The following is an 18,272-nucleotide window of genomic DNA, read 5'->3' on the forward strand; positions in this document are numbered from 1 at the left end:
TTAGTTTGATCCCCATAAGTTAAAACTGTTTGAACACTGTCTTGTATACAGCTAATTTAGTGTTCCGACTAATTTCTCTCTTATTCCATATGAATTTATTCAATTGACTTCCCACCATACCAGCTTTGCTGATTCTGTTGTCTATTTCTATATTTAATTTACCATCTTCAGTAAAAATCGTGCCTAAGTAGCTGAAATGTTTTACTTGTTCCACAGGTTCTCCATTCACAACACAGTTCACATTTTCAATGATTCTGCCTATTTTCATTGTCTTTGTCTTTTTATTGCTGACCTTCATACCATATCTATTACAACAGTTATTCAATTTAGTAAGGGAATCTTGCAAACTTTTAGTGGATTTATTTAGAAGTATAACATCATCTGCAATAAAGCAAAGAGCTGACATTAACATCGCCAATTCTGATCTCGTGTTTAATACCACTTTCCTTCATAATGTGATCCATATAGATAACGAATAACAGAGGGGATAATGTACATCCTTGTCTCACACCAGATTTAACATTAAACCATCTTCCTGTACTTCCTTCAATTCTAACTGCTGACTTACAACTCAAATAAAGACTAAGTATTGCTTGATATAATGCCCCATTGACACCATATAACTGCAGCGTATTGAATAGCTTCTCTCTTGGCACCTTGTCATATGCCTTTTCCAAATCGACAAAACTTAAATACCGATCTTTGTTATATTCCCATGCTTTCTCGACTATTTGTGGTAAAGTGAAGATCTGATCCTGACAGCCTCTATTTGGCCTGAATCCAGCTTGTTCTTCACCAAGCTTTTCATCCACAATTCTTCTCAACCGTTTCTCAAGTATACTTGCATAGATCTTGCCAGGAACACTCAGTAGGGAAATACCTCTGTAATTCTCACATTCAGTTTTATTTCCCTTTTTATATATGGGTACTATGAGAGCTCTATTCCAATCATCGGGAATTCGTCCCTCTGTCCAGGCTTTCCGAACTATGCAGTGCAGCCACTGTAAGACTTTTATACCACCATACTTCAGCATTTCTGGTCGGATATCATCTACTCCTGCTGCCTTTCCACATTTCAAGCCTTTGATGGCTTTTTCTACTTCAAGTATGGATATGTATTCCTGACTGCATGTCTGGTCAGTATTTTTTTATCACTGTGCTGTCATCACTGCTTGTTTCATTTAGCAGTTTTTCAAAGTAATTACTCCATACTTCAAGGATATCTTTTTCTCCTGTTTTCATGTCACCTTTATCATCTCTAACTCCTTTTACAGCACTCTTTCCTCCATTCCTAAGTGTCTTCAACAACCTCCAGAATATTTTGCCACCTTCTTGATATTTATTTTCTATATTCTTGCCAAAGTCCTCCCATGACTTTTGTTTAGCTAGTTTTACACACTGTTTAGCTTTCTTACATTTGTCTCTGTATTCTGTAAGAGTAAAAGTTGACTTATTTGCAAGGAACTTTTGATATGCTTTCTTCTTTTCCTTCACTGTCTCTTTAACTTCCTGTGTCCACCAGGGAGTTCTGATTTTTATCCTTGCACACAACCTCACCACATGCCTCTCTGGCAGAATCAGTCAATGTTTTCTTCAGAGTTTGCCACTGAATCTCCAAGGTTTGATTCCTGTTCTCAAACTCTTTCATTTTCTTTTCAATAATCTTTCTGTATTTTAGTCTACAGTTCACATCTGAGAGCTGCTCAACTTTTATTCGCTTTAAAACTTTCTTACATGTTATTCTTTTCAATATGAAATTCAATTTTATCCTGCTCAAGACTAAATAGTGATCACTTCCAATTTCAAATCCTCTGTACACTCTGGTATCCAGCACCAGGGAGAAAACGTCAGTATCAACAATAACATAATCAATGAGACTTTTCTTATTCCTAGTCTCCTCTCTCCATGTGAATTTGTGCACATTTTTATGTTGGAACATGGTGTTAGTAATAACCAGTCCTGAGCAGAAATCCAACAGATATTTGCCATTATTATTAGCTTTGCTCTTTTCTCCAAATTTTCCCAAAATATTTTTGTATGTCTGACAATCATTTCCTACTCTGCTATTTAGATCCCCAACAAGGACCAACTTTTCCTTTTTCATTTTGTCAGTTGCTTTTTCTAAAGCATCAAAAAATTCCTCCACTTCTACCTTAGTAGAATTTTCTGTGGTACCATAGGCACAAATAAGTCTCATTGTCCAGTTCCCCATTCTGATATTTGCCCACATCACTCTACTTGAGACTGCCTGCCATTCAAGAAGATTAGCCTCGTATTTATAGTGGAATGCTATGGCTACTCCTTCTTTTCCTTGATTGTCATTGCCTGAATATAACATTTTGTATTTATTGCTCAGAAAGATCTCACCAGTTTTGGTCTTTTTTGTTTCAGTCACCCCTATTATGCCGATCTGGTACTTATCTAATTCCTCAGCTAGCTCCATTTCTTTGCCATTCAGGCTTCTTACATTGATAGTACCGATCTTTACAATAGATATAAAGTCTTAAAAAAACAAATAATAATTATTAACCTCAATTTATGTTAAATTTCTTCATCATCTGTTGAAAATAGTTCTTCAGATTCATTGTTTAAATGATCGTCATATGGATCCCAGTTCGAATCCGGTGAATTGATTTCATTTTCATCGTCATCAGTGTCCCACAACAGATCATCTTCCGTACCATCCATAAGATTAAAGATAGCACACTTTTTAAATGATTTTATTACAGTCTCTACTTTTATTCCATGCTTTGATCACAAAATTGCACAACATATCAAGTGATGCAGCACACATAGATCCACCATTTGTAAATGATTTTTCACTAGTCAACATCCAATTATTCTACTCTTCTTGCATGTGATCTTTAAATGGTTTGTTCAAGGAGACGTCTAGTGGCTGCAATATAGAAATTAAACCACCTGGTATAACAGCAATTTTTGTGTTATTTTTTTCTAGAAGACTTTTAGTATTCTCGGTTAAATGACTACAAAACATATCCCATACTAATAAACTGCATTTCTTCATTATACTGCCTGGTTGATTGATCCACACATCATTTATCCATAATTTCACAACATTTTTGTCTATCCATCCTTTTTCATGAAAATGTACAAAAACACCTGAAGGAAATTTTATCTTAGGTTTAGTTTTAACTTTGAAGATGATCATTGGTTTTAACTTGGTTCCATCAGCCAAACCTGACAACACAACAGTAAACCTTGCTTTTTCATGACCTGTACTTCAAAGTAGCACACTCTTACTACCTTTAGACTCCACTGTTTTATTGCTTTGATATAAAGCTCATAGGAGTTTCATCCGTATTTTCAATATTTGACAATAGAAATTTATGTTTTTGTCTCAACTGAATAATAAATTTATGGAAACTGGTAAGTTTGGTCAAGATCTGCTGGTAGTTTTTGAGCAATTTTCGTTTTTTGTTGTATTACTAGATTTTGTCCATAAAACAATTACACCATCCTGAAGTAGCTTGAAATTCTATACTTTCATCTGAATTCAATCTTGACTATTTTAATGCATATGCTCTAATCATATTTCTACAGGATAACCATTTTGCCTTTGTTCAAATACCCATTCTGCAACATAATTTTCCGTTTGCAGCCATCGGGTGATCCCAGTTCTCATCGCACATTTTTTCTTTGGCAATTTTTTTTAAAAATATCTTCTTTCTTCCTCCATTCTTTTACCATCTTCTCGGTTATGTCAAACTTTCTTGTAGCAGCAGTTATTAGTTTGCTTTGCCATTTCAATTAAACTAATTTTAAATCGAGCTTCATGCTTTCTTCATTTTGTTGCTGGTTCGATTATTTTAAATGATAACAATTTTAATAATCCTAAAATTTAAAAACAATGCAAAATTAATAATCAATTAAAATTGGGCTAATCATCTTTTAATTAGGGTAATTTGCATAAATACTAAATCTATGCTATGTTGAAAGTTTATTTTTCACTTGGTTAGAGTATAACAAATTTAGTTTAATCCTTTATCCAAGTGTGAGCAAACAAAGTTTGCACCTGAAAGTATCTTCAGGACTGGGGTAAGGTGGTACAACACCTGTCAAAGTGGAATGCGAGAATTGATGAGGTTGGAATAGAAAGATGTAGTTCACAGGATATAATGCAAAAGTAAGCAAAACAGCCCAAATTATTATTTGGATGTTAGAAAATACAGAGACAAGCAGGAAGAAAAAAGTTATTATTTCTCTTTATAAGGCTTTGATACAATCTAGACTACTGTACACAGATTTGGTCACCTGGGTCTGGGATGTGAAGCTGGTGGAGGGAATTCAGAAACAAGTGACCAAAATTATGACTAGTTTGTGAAGTGCTTCCCATCTTTGAGTTACATATAAACTCAGGTTATAGAAACGTATAAGTTACTAAAGGGTTTTAAAGAGTAAATACTACAGAAATCTTTCAATACATGATTGGAGGGAAGAGAACAATGAGTTACCCTTAAAATTGTGTAAAAGTGTGATTAGTAAATGAATTTTCAATTCCCTTGCTAACCACTCTCTAATACACTAATTTTTTTGCTTGGAGAGTGGTGAAAATGAATGTTACAGGTAGTAATAAGTGCTTTGTGTCAATAATAACAGTTAGTGTAAGCCTCCCACAGGGTCTTTGCACTCCATGGAGAGGCATCTCCACAAAGTCTTTCTAATGTTCGATCAGATGATAGTTATGACATATGCATATGTCTCTTATATACTGCTGCTGAATCTTGAACATATACCACTTGTTTAACAAATTATATCATATTCTGAAAATGTTATTTAATAAGCACACATATGAAATATAAAAATGTGCACAAATTCACATGGAGAGAAGAGGCTAGGAATAAGAAAAGTCTCATTGACTATGTTATTGTTGATAGTGATGTTTTCTCTCTGGTGCAGGACACCAGAGTGTACAGAGGATTTGAAATTGTAAGTGATCACTATTTAGTCTTGAGCAGGATAAAATTGAATTTCATATTGAAAAGAATAACATGTAAGAAAGTTTTAAAGCGAATAAAAGTTAAGCAGCTCTCAGATGTGAACTGTAGACTAAAATACAGAAATATTATTGAAAAGAAAATGAAAGAGTTTGAGAACAGGAATCAAACCTTGGAGATTCAATGGCAAACTCTGAAGGAAACATTGATTGATTCTGCCAGAGAGGCATGTGGTGAGGTTCTGTGCAAGGATAAAAAAATCAGAACTCCCTGGTGGACACAGGAAGTTAAAGAGGCAGTGAAGGAAAAGAAGAAAGCATATCAAAAGTTCCTGGCAAATAAGTCAGCTTTTACTCTTACAGAATACAGAGACAAATGTAAGAAAGCTAAACAGTGTGTAAAACTAGCTAAACAAAAGTCATGGGAGGACTTTGGCAAGAATATAGAAAATAAATATCAAGAAGGTGGCAAAATATTCTGGAGGTTGTTGAAGAAGCTAAGGAATGGAGGAAAGAGTGCTATAAAAGGAGTTAGAGATGATAAAGGTGACATGAAAACAGGAGAAAAAGATATCCTTGAAGTATGGAGTAATTACTTTGAAAAACTGCTAAATGAAACAAGCAGTGATGACAGCACAGTGATAAAAAACACTGACCAGGCATGCAGTCAGGAACACATATCCATACTTGAAGTAGAAAAAGCCATCAAAGGCTTGAAATGTGGAAAGACAGCAGGAGTAGATGATATTCGACCATGCTGAAGTATGGTGGTATAAGAGTCTTACAGTGGCTGCACTGCATAGTTCAGAAAGCCTGGACAGAGGGACGAATTCCCGATGATTGGAGTAGAGCTCTCATAGTACCCATATATAAAAAGGGAAATAAAACTGAATGTGAGAATTACAGAGGTATTTCCCTACTGAGTATTCCTGGATCTATGCAAGTATACTTGAGAAACGGTTGAGAAGAATTGTGGAAGAAAAGCTTGGTGAAGAACAAGCTGGATTCAGGCCAAATAGAGGCTGTCAGGATCAGATCTTCACTTTACGACAAATAGTCGAGAAAACATGGGAATATAACAAAGATCTGTATTTAAGTTTTGTCGATTTGGAAAAGGCATATGACAAGGTGCCAAGAGAGAAGCTATTCAATACGCTGCAGTTATATGGTGTCAATGGGGCATTATATCAAGCAATACTTAGTCTTCATTTGAGTTGTGAGTCAGCAGTTAGAATTGAAGGAAGTACAGGAAGATGGTTTAATGTTAAATCTGGTGTGAGACAAGGATGTACATTATCCCCTCTGTTATTCGTTATCTATATGGATCACATTATGAAGGAAAGTGGTATTAAACATGATATCAGAATTGGAGATGTTAATGTCAGCTCTTTGCTTTATGCGGATGATGTTATACTTCTAAATAAATCTGCTACAAGTCTGCAAGATTCTCTGACTAAATTGAATAGCTGTTGTAATAGATATGGTATGAAGGTCAGCAATAAAAAGACAAAGACAATGAAAATAGGCAGAATCATTGAAAATGTCAACTGTGTTGTGAATGGAGAACCTGTGGAACAAGTAAAACATTTCAGCTACTTAGGCACAATTTTTACTGAAGATGGTAAACTAAATATAGAAATAGACAACAGAATCAGCAAAGCTGGTATGGTGGGAAGTCAATTGAATAAATTCATATGGAATAAGAAAGAAATTAGTCGGAACACTAAATTAGCTGTATACAAGACTGTGTTCAAACCAATTTTAACTTATGGATCTGAGAGCTGGGTCAGAAGTAAAACACTTGACCAAAGACTAGAGACCGCAGATATGAGAGTCCTGAGAAAGATTAGAGGCGTGAACAGATGGCATCAATGGAAATATCATATTAAAAATGAGGATATTAGGAAAGAACTTGACATTGTCAGCATCCAGGAATGCAGTAGCAGAGCTAATCTCAGATGGTATGGTCACTTAAATAGAATGGGAGAGGAAAGATTAGCAAAACAAGTGTTCTCTGCCAGGTTGGCAGCAAAATGACCCAGAGGAAGACCAAGATATAGGTGGATTGATACGGTACAAAGTGCCTTAGACGATAGAAATATAAGATCTGATAATGTTGGAGTCTTGACAAGTAACAGACTGATTTGGAGGAAAATTGTAGATAGGAAGTTAGTAATGATGTAATGTTTTCATGTAGTACTGTCATATCCTGTACACCCCTTGAGGGTACATGGCAGGAATTTGATGATGATGATGATGACATATGAAATATGTGCTATTTCATAATACCTAGTGGAGGTCAACCTGGCTCTACCCATTAACAATATGAAAGGAGTTAGTTGATATTCATCCAACCATATTAACTTTCTACAGTAGTGACTCAATAATATATAAGGACAAAATAAATAACTCATTATGCTACTGATATTTTACTGAATTTCAAATAAACTTCCCTGGAGTATAAAAATACTGGTCACAAAACTATGATGGGAAAAAAGAACTAAGCCTTAGACTGTTTAAAAGCTTTCAATAGTCACAGTAGGATTATGTAGTTGTGAAATTATCAGTAGTAGTCGTACTAACAGAAAAAGCCATCAATGCCCTCACAGTTGACATGATTTTGCCACTTTACCAATATATGCCTATGTTAGAAATTTTGGTGAATATCAAACATGGGATTTACAATCTACTTCGCTATTGCTAACAATATTAATTTGGATGTGGTCAACATCCTTACACTATCTAAATCCCCTAAAAGCAGCATTTCATCAAAAAAAAGAAACAGCAGCTTTTAAAAAAATGATGTAAGAACAACAAAATTGTGAAAACCAAAGTAGATAAAGGATAATGCTACTGATACAACTTGTTGGATAAATCATGATCTCACTAATACACAAACAAAAGTTTTACAAATTATTAAAAAAACACTACTTCTTGACCCAAAGAAATTAAGTTGAAAACTTATTATGCTGATACCCGTCCACCCTAGGACCTCAAAAACTGAAAAACTCAAGATCCCCCGCCCTCATCCAGTATTTGACAGCATGGACAATCTTAATGACCAAATGTTTAGCAAAATCACTCTGCACCCCTTTCTCCAACACAATTCTCCATCTTTTATAAAAAATTCTATTAATTTCAAATCTGGTTCAAAAATCCCATCCTTTGAAATTCAGACATGATCAGTTTTGATGATACATCTCTATTTACTAAGGGAACCACTAAAAAAAAAAAAAAAAAATTGATCTTATTAAGTCCCCCCCCCCCCCACACACCATTTTTATTTGTTTCGGTGAATTATTCAAATTCATTGCTGGTTACTTTATATGGAAAAGTAAAAATATACAAGGAACTACATGGGTTGAATAAGCACCCTCCCACCACCACCACCACCTTGAGCCAATTTCCATAGGTAGGTAAGTAGTCAAAATTAATAACACAACTTTGATGTTTTACCACAATGTAATTACAAAGGTCAAAGCAACAAAGATTATGTCAAATGACAGCATAACTGTTCAAATTTTGATCACACCTTAAATGTATCACAGATTACCCTGCTTACATCAATCAATATTTCATCTTTTATCATACATTCTGTAACATTGGCATCTATCTTCTGTCAATATGGATGACAGGCAATTATACATTACCATAAACTTGTCAAATCCATTGACAGTGTTAACATACAAAGTATCCTTTACATACTCCATAGGGGAAAAATGCACTGAGTGAGGGTGTGTAATCTGGATTGCCAATTCAGTAAATTGAGAGTAAAGATCCTGTCAGTACTTCAGCACAGCATTCTGAAGGTATTTAAAAACTGTCACACATATAGATGACAGTGGAGCAAAACCTCATCTGCTGTGGAATGAAGTCATTCTCATCCTGTCATAGTTGTGGTAATAAACGTACACGTAGATTATATTAGTCAGTGTTTTCAATGAAAAAGAATAGGCCATACACTTTATTCCATAAACACTGCACAGAAAACATTAAATTTCAACCAGTCTCGGTAACATTATATAAACTCATGGACTGTAGATTCTCAGTCCCACAAATGTAGATGTTATGGTGACTGCCACAGAGATGAACTGTGTCTTTATCACAATATACAAACTTGTTTTTGTAATCTCATCATTGTCTATCATTTCAGAGAGGTCCATGAGTTTATATAATTTTTATGTTGCGCTCATAATGAGAGGTTGGTTGATCAACCTATAGTACATTAGTACCATGTATGGGTAACTGACACCTCTTCACACAGAATTAAATGGAAGAAAGTTACAGCATTACATATTACACAGCTTTTGTGTAATATGTGAGCTGTATTAATTTGCCCAAAATCTGAGGGACAGTCACTTTTAAGACCATCTTTTAGCACAGTTTAGATTTTTTTTTTTTTTAATGTGCATGGCATGCAAAAAAAGTTTTAAAATGGGTTAAGCAGTCTAAAGCTCAAACATGGAACTTTTTTTTTTTTTTACCATTTCAGGCTTCAAGTAAGCAGGGTGGTTGTCTCATACTGAGTGTAGAATCCATGTATAGAGGTTTAAGTGCTGTGAAGACATAATGTTGGAGGTTTAATGGATTTTTTACAACACTCAGAAAGGATTAAAAAGAATTTAATATTTCCTATATTTCGTCCTAGTCACTAGGACATCTATGGGGATTACAAAAATAACTAATGTAACATAACACAAATATCATACAATACTAAGCCCAACCACGTGGGTGACACTAAAGTCCTATCTAGGTGACGCGCCCTCTAAGGGCAGTTGTAGGTGGCCTGGAATATAAAGTAGGATCTCTGGTGATGAGTGTTTCCCAAATTTTCGGAAGCTTAATGCAACCGTATTTATTAAGATTTGGTTGATTTCTAAGAGCTGCTGCTTCTAAGAATAGTCTCTCTTTCTTGAACTTGCTGTGATGGAGCATGGTAGTTTTCTTCCATGATACTCTGTGGGTGGTGTCCAAGACATGGTCAGCCATGCCTGAATGACCATAGTTGTGTTTACAGATGTAAGACTTGTGTTCCTCTAGGCAGATGGATGCTGATCTGCCTGTCTGTCCAAAGTATGCCAGCTTACAGGAACAGGGTACTTTGTAAACTCCAGGCAGAGAGAGAGAGAGAGGAGGGAGCTTATCTTTCGTAGAACGGATAAGGGTAGCAAGTTTGCGGTGGGGCTTATATGCTGTGTGTAGGTTGTACTTTTTTAGAATCTTGGCTATTTTTTCGGATGTGCCATGGATGTAGGGTATGGTGATGGCATTTTTAAATTCTTGTTGACGAGAAGGACCGGGAATGGGAGAGGAACTGATTACTTTTTTGATACTGTGATCACTGTAGCCATTGGAGAGGAAAGTGTTGTGACTTTAGTGTCACCCACGTGGTTGGGCTTAGTATTGTATGATATTTGTGTTATGTTACATTAGTTATTTTTGTAATCCCTGTAGATGTCCTAGTGACTAGGACGAAATATAGGAAGTATTAAATTCTTTTTAATCCTTTCTGAGTGTTGTAAAAAATCCATTAAACCTTCAACATTATGCATGTAGAATCATCTGCTACCTAAAGACATTCACAAATATCCATGCCTAGAGAGGGATTTGAACCCTCAACCTATAGGTTGAGGGTGGAAGAACTATCCACTCAGCTGATCAGGCCAACAGGTTTACCTTATATCAATAATGAAAGGTACCATTGTTGTTGTTGTTTTTCTGTTACAATTCACATTGTTTCATCAATTATTTAATTGTAACTGCTTGTATCCCACGAAATGTTTTTCTTTTGAGGATGGTGGTTTGAAATCCAGCAAAATAATAGTTGCTGAATGAATTATATTCATTTTGTTCCCATGTGGTGTTATGAACCATGCTGTAAAAAAAGCTACATGAACAAGAGCCAATATCTAAGCCCTTCTTTACACGTTTTTACAGTTTGTTCTACAGTATTATATGTTTAAAACTACTCAATACTAAAAAGACTTTAGTAAGTTAAACTTAACATCAATAAAATGCAAGTCTGTAGGGAATTTAAAAAAAAAATATATTAAATGATAATACTCCTTTAAATAAGAGCACAGCTGATTCTCACTATAGCAAACATCATTATAACAAACTTGCTCACTACAACACACTACTGAAAAGTCCCAAATGAAGCCTGATAGGAGTAGCAACATGCTAAAAGAAATTTGACTTTAGCAAATCCACTATTGCAAATCCATAGTTTGCTATGGTGAGAGTCAACTGTATTATGGTCTGGTCAGGTTTTTCCAATCAAGTCATACAGCTAATGACTATATACTATTGGGATTGGGATAAATATTTACTTTAAGTATTTAGTGATTATATACAGATTAATTTAATTAATTTACATAATGAATTTACTAACCATTCTTCTGGTTTAGGATAAGTAGTATGCCGAAATGCATTATCTGGATCATACTCAAAAGCCACTCCACAAGTTGGGTTCCATTTGGCATGTTCCTTGCCAAATCCTTTTTTGGCATATGCTCTAGCCTTCATTTCTTGTCCTTTTCTGAGTTTTACAATCAGAATATCTACATAAAACATATTAAAAGAAAAAGTTTAAATAACAACAATGAATATACAAAGGATAACTATTAAAATGTAAAATAACATGTAATACATTTTTTTTGTATAATTTATTATGGTTATGGAAATGTTAACATATTAAGTTAGTCAAGTTTCTGGTTTATACTCATGAGTAGACCCACACTTCAGTGTATAGCCGTTTGAAACTGAAATGTTATGGAATAGGTTGGTTAATCCTTATTTCAGGAACGTTTTATGTCTGTAGATGTGTGTGTTCACAGGGCCAGTTTGCTTGTTCATTTTAAAATTTTAGTCAAGTAGAAAATGTTTATTGTTGGGAAGAAACAATGCATTAAGAATTCAAGTTTTCTTCTTGGCCAAAGATAATTATGTATTATCTTTGCCAAACTACCCTAAGAAATCAATAGAGTTCACACAAAGATGAAGCACAGTTCATACTGTATGAAATTTTGCAGCCAATTTTTCTACAAGCTGAATTCCAAAGATTACTTGATGAATACAAAACTATTAAAATGAATGCAAGAATTCAAACATGATAACCAAAATTTCTGTTCACTTATCTTTGTAACATGTAACACACAGAAAGAGACACAACCACTGAACAGCTTACGTTATTTTGACACTATACAAAAAGAAAATTTCCGTATAGAGATGACATTTGAACAGTTACTTTTAAGTCAGTACCATACTGACTTTATTGATATGGGTACAAAAAAAAGAAGTTAGCCTTAAACAGGAATGATAACTTTTCCAGTCAGGGAAAAAAAGGCCAACTCTTCCTATATAAGTCAGCAAATTCTTGTTCAAACCCTATTAATACTTTTCCAATTTATGCTTGTAATAGAGTATATTGAAATAATCATATACTCTATTTGATCACAAAAGAAAAGAAAAGAAGAAAAAGAAAAGAAAAAAAGAAACGAAGAAATTATGAAAGAATTAAACCAGGAATCAGTAATAGAAAAAATTAAAAAATATAAACACAAAAAGAATGAAAACAGAAAGATTACCAAAACAAGCCGTAAATTACAAACCATTAGGAAAAAGAAAACCAGGACATCCTCTTAAGAGATTCAACTATGACTTTTACTGGAACAGGCCATCTAGGGATAAATGCTTGATAGGCATGATGATGATGATGATTATGATAAATAATCATATTAAAAAAGGATTTAAGGACTTTGTGTGTTAGGAACTAGTGTTATCAGCTGTCAACCACCATAATAAGAACTAACTAGCCATTCATTTAAACCATGACCCAGTCAAAAATCAATCAAGATTTATGACCTTGACTAAATTTTGGTTTGTGGTTGAGAGGAAATTGAGGTTCAGCGTAGCTTGAGATGTGCTGTAAGTGGTCAAAAATTTTTATAATTTCTTATAATAACAGATTTATAAATTATATTATTTCTTATACAAGAAAGAAGGGGAAAATTATCATCTCTCCCTTGCCTAGAGAGAGTGTGGTTAGTTAGTAAAGATGTGAGGACTTGATTTTTTGCTTGGGTAAGTGCTGAATAATTAGAATGGGTGTAGTGGTGGTTGTAAGTGCTCTGACAGTGAATGAGTTTAAAGGTATGACAGATATTGTGATACACTATCTACTCTACCAAATTGTTAGAATGAGCCTCCCATGAATCTTTGGACTGAATGAAGATAGCTGTATAATAATAATATCTACTTCACCGTTCTCTCCATCAGAAAGGTATATAACAGAATATTCTCAAGTCAGTTCTATCTGGTTTGTGAGAAGAGAACATGAATTTACCAGAAGAAAACACTGCTACTTCTGTGCGAGAATGACTAAGCGAAGCTCAGAAAAATCCAGTACATGTAGACAAGATTCAAACCAATCATGTACTATATCCTTTGGATTGTTCTACAGTGTGATTCAGATGATTCTGCATGAGTAAAAAAAATATAGAAAAAAAAAAAAAAACTTAAGGCAAGTACCCTAAAGGTACTTGCCTACACAAACAAGATAGGTCCCTTCTCAACTACAGATAAAACAAAAAAAATTAATACAAGTTTTCAGTGTTCATACAATTGTGTAAAATAAATACAGATATTATTCTCAGCCAAACAATTCAATAAAATATATTTAAAATCTGATTTAAAACAAAGATTAATACCATCAGTTTCTCCATATTCACTAGAATCATCCTCTCGATGCCTTGATGTAACCTAAACAAAAATTATGTTTAATGTCAGTATTCAATACATTAATTCATTAAAAACAGTTCACAAATATTTCCACTCAAACAGTAAACATTATTTTATTACGAAAAAAAATACACAAGAGCAATGAAAAATGCAAACTAGTAATTTTACATTAAAAAAAATATTTTTATCACTTAAAATTATCATTTTTATAGATATCACACACACACACACACACACACACACACACACACACACACACACACACACACACACACACACACACAGGGGTCACTTAATGATCAAAACCAAATAACTGGGAGGAGACCTCCACATTGCCTTTCAGGAACGTGGAGAACTGACTGCAGCTTCTGACCTAATGTCCAATTCTCACCTTCATGTGGTACACCCCATTAGTAGGGTATCTGTAGATACCTACTAATGGGGTGTACTCAAATTGTACTCTATATTGCTTAAACCATAAATGCATATGATGGTACATGAGATTTCATGCCAGCTGAGGCCTTGCTAGTTCAAACAAGTCTGCTGCTGTTTTGGCCAGGAAACCTGGGCAAACAATGAAAAGTTCACTACTGGAACAAGCTGAAACTCAACATCTAGTAGAAGAAGAAACCTAATTTCAGAAGAATTGAAGATAGGAACAATAAGGAGGAACAATATACTGAACTTGCAGAAGAATTAGAAAGTACATGTAGACATAATTGGCATTACTGAGACAAAGAAGAAAAAACGTGCAAGATCCTACTAAATAATAGATATAAGATGTTATATTCAGGCAATAATGATCAACGAAAGGAAGTAGTAGTGATAGCATTCAACACCAGACATGAAGATAAACTTCTTGATTGGGAGTTTCAAGTTGTGATGTGAACACACTTCAAAATGGGGAAATGGACAAAGAAACTTATGTGTCAACAGTTCTGCAAAGGTTCTCCTAAAGAAGTAGTCAAAGAATTTTTCACATCATTAGAACAGGCAGCTGACATAAAGAAAATGGAAAAGTAGTCCTTGTTGGAGATCTAAACAGTAGAGTAGGAAATGAATCCCCAGGCATATATACACACATTTTGGAAAAATTTGAAGAAACAGATAAAGCTAATATTAATGGTAAGTATTTGCTGGACTTTCTGCTCAGGATATGGACTGGTGTAGAGAAAAATCTCACTGACTATGTCACTGTTGATAGTGATATCTTCATGCCAGTGCAAGATACAAGAGCGTACACAGGTTTTGAAATTGGAAGTGACCATTACATAGCGCTAAGCAGGATAAAAATGGTTATTACATTGAAAAGAACAGTATGTAAAAAAATTTTTAAAAGAATTAAAGTTGAGCAGCTTTTACAGATAAATTGTAGACTTACTATAGAAACATTATTGAAGAAAATTTGAAGCAGTTTGAAAACAAGAACCAAAACTTGGAGTCTCCATGGCAAACTCTGATTAAAACATTTATTGATTCAGCAGAGGTAGAGGTGAAGTTGTCTGTAAGGACAGAAAAATAAGAACTCCATGGTGGACACAAGAAATTAAAGGAGCAGTTCTGAAAAAGAAGCAAACCAAAAGTTCCTAGTAAATAAGTCAGCAGATGCCTTAAAAAAATACAGAGACAAATGTAAGAGAGCTAAGCTAAATGTAAAAGTAGCTAAACAAAAGCCATGGGAAAACTCCGGTAAGAATATAGAAAATAAATATCAGCAAGGTGGCAAAATGTTCTGGAGGCTAATGAAAAGGCTTGAAAATTGGGGAAAGAGTACTGTAAAAAGAATCAAAGATGATAAAGGTGACAAAAATTGAAGATAAGGATATTCTAGATGTGTGGAGTAATTACTTTTTAAGATTGTTAAATGAAACAAGCAGTGACAGAACCATACTAGAATATTTTCAAAAGGAATGCAAAGATGTTTACATATTAATAATTGAGGTAGAAAGAGCTATTAAAAACTTGAAATTTGGAAGACAGCTGGAGTAGATAATAATCAACAAGAAATGCTTAAGTATATAGATATAAAAGTTCTGCACTACATAATGCAGAGGGCCTTGTCAGAAGGTCGAATTCCAGATTACTGTAGTAGAGCCCTTATAGTTCCCATCTATTAAAAAAAAATGGAATAAATCTGAATGCGAGAATTACAGAGGAATTTCTCTACTAAGTTCAGGGTAAGATTTATGCAAGCATACTTGAAAAGAGCTATTAAAATAGCTTTTCCTTCATGATGATCAGAATTCATTTCATAATTTCATAAAAATTATGGAAACCAACTACTGTCTTAGATTAAAACTTCAGTTCAATATAAACCAAAATAATCCCTCGACATTTTGTCCTTCACATTAAGGTCTCATCATCTGGAGTGTACACATATACAAAGAAAAGAAACAAGCTGCACTGCAATCTACATGGTATGCTCAAGTTACATTGATTTGGTCAACCTTTAAAACTATTGGCTTCTGTTTATGAATGGAAATTTAAAGAAGTGAAATTTTGTTTAAGCAGCCTAATCTTAACAATAATGGTGGCATAAAAATCAAAAAAATCTAGAATTTGGATTGTATACATTCAAGCCCACTTAGTTCTTCAAGTTTTCCAGCAAATCCTGACTTTAGGACTCTAAACAATTATTTCAGCTTTGATTGATCACCATCCATACTGTTTTGTTTTGATTTATATGTATACTTATACGAGTAACTTTGTGTTAATTTATTTTTGTAACCAAATAGATAATAATAACAGGACTCTAGAATTGATATAGTAAGGTTGTTGTTTTTTTTCCACCAGAGGTCAGGCCAATAGTTTTAGCTGTTGACCAAATCAATGTAACTTTAGCATACCATGTAGATTGCAGTGTACAGCTTATTTCTATGTACATATGTGTATTACTCCAGATGACCTTAGTGTGAAGGTTGAAATGTTGAGTGATTATTTTGGTTTATATTAAACTGAAGTTTTACTCTAACATGGTAGTTGTTTCCATAATTTTTATGGTGAAGATATTAAAGTAAGTTTCACAGCTTACCTATCTAACAAAAAGTGCATAGAATTTATTCAAAAACTCCAATACATTCCATCCAATTATGTGAACTTTGTCAGGGAGATACCCCATTAAGAAGAATCAAAATAATGAGCCACAAATCATGTACATATCAGCTCATGTCTCAGTCACAGCTGATGTATATGATATTACACTTTTAGAGCTCAAAGGAACTGTAGTAAGTTGCGTAGATTAAAAAAAAAAATATTTAAAATAATTATTTAAAAAAATACAAACAATTAATAGTGATCACTTCACAAAACTTGGATATTGGCATACACTCTGACTGGTTTAGGTTTGGACAATTTCTTAGTATTTCACATTTTCAAGGAAATGATCGAATTTGAAATTGCTGGAGAGAAGAAGTTTTGTCTGGTTCCAAAGAACTCTGTGCCTAGTGTCAATAGCATGAGAAGGAAGGCCACTTCTCAGATTCCAAAAATGCAAAATCAATTATAATCAAGGCAGAACAGCCAGTCTGTCCAAAACAGGACATTTGACAAAGAGTACTTGATAGACATCTGTTATAAAAAGAGATCGTAACATATCCTCTGTTGATGGAAGGAACACAGTTTCCAATCTGGTTTGAAGGAAGCATATACACAGCACGGAAAGAAATCAATGGACATCCATATGGGCAAAGGTGATTTGTGCATGTAATGAGTCACATGTTTGTAGCCAGTATAAATTGGAAGAATATGAAGCTCCCAAGTCAGTGCAGCTGTGTCTGAGTAAAATAGCTGCAAGAAGGGAACTGACAGAAGTTAAAAAGACGAATTGTGATAGGATGCCATATTGCATGCCTATCTGCATGACAAATTGTGGACAAATCAGGCCATCCAAGGTCAATAATTAGTAATATTGTACTGAGATGGAAGCACAGGGAATCAACTGAAAGTATTACCAACAGCAGACGACCAAATACACTCACTGAATGTGACCATAGGGTGCTACGAAGAATATGAAAAAATTGCCATTTATCAACCGGCACACTTAATGTGGGGTTCCAGGCATTGACTTGAACATAAATCTGTACAAAAACATTCAAAATTGAAGCTCACAACATGAGCCCACAGAAGGCTCTACTAAGGTAGAAGTGGAGGAATTTTTTGAGGGTCAAGAAAAAGCTACTGACACAATGAAAAAGGAAAAGTTGGTCCTTGTTGGGGATCTAAATAGCAGAGTAGGAAACGATTGTCAGACATACAAAAAATTTTGGGAAAATTTCGAGAAAAGAGCAAAGCTAATAATAATTGCAAATACTTGTTTGATTTCTGCTCAGGACATGGACTGGTTATTACTAACCCCATGTTCCAACATAAAAATGTGCACAAATTCACATGGAGAGAAGAGGCAAGGAATAAGAAAAGTCTCATTGACTATGTTATTGTTGATAGTGATGTTTTCTCCCTGGTGCAGAACACCAGAGTGTACAGTGGATTTGAAATTGGAAGCAATCACTATTTAGTTTTGAGCTGGATAAAATTGAATTTCATATTGAAAAGAATGGCATGTAAGAAAGTTTTAAAGTGA

General features: G+C 34.3%; 1 protein-coding gene across 1 annotated transcript in view; it reads right to left on the minus strand.

Moving 5' to 3' along the window:
- Polr2C (RNA polymerase III subunit RpII33) overlaps positions 1-18,272 on the minus strand; it is a 69,597-nt gene that overhangs the window by 9,459 nt on the left and 41,866 nt on the right. Inside the window, exons 4-5 of the mRNA XM_090408124.1 lie at positions 13,663-13,714; positions 11,346-11,514 (exon numbers count right to left, since the gene is read on the minus strand). Coding sequence (XP_090264250.1) covers positions 11,346-11,514; positions 13,663-13,714 — 221 coding nt within the window. The remainder of the gene's footprint in view (positions 1-11,345; positions 11,515-13,662; positions 13,715-18,272) is intronic.

This window comes from Typopeltis vanoorti, chromosome 18 (genome assembly GCF_054136105.1).
Source record: "Typopeltis vanoorti isolate ZY-2024b chromosome 18, IOZ_Tvanoo_1.0, whole genome shotgun sequence".
NCBI lineage: Eukaryota > Metazoa > Arthropoda > Arachnida > Uropygi > Thelyphonidae > Typopeltis > Typopeltis vanoorti.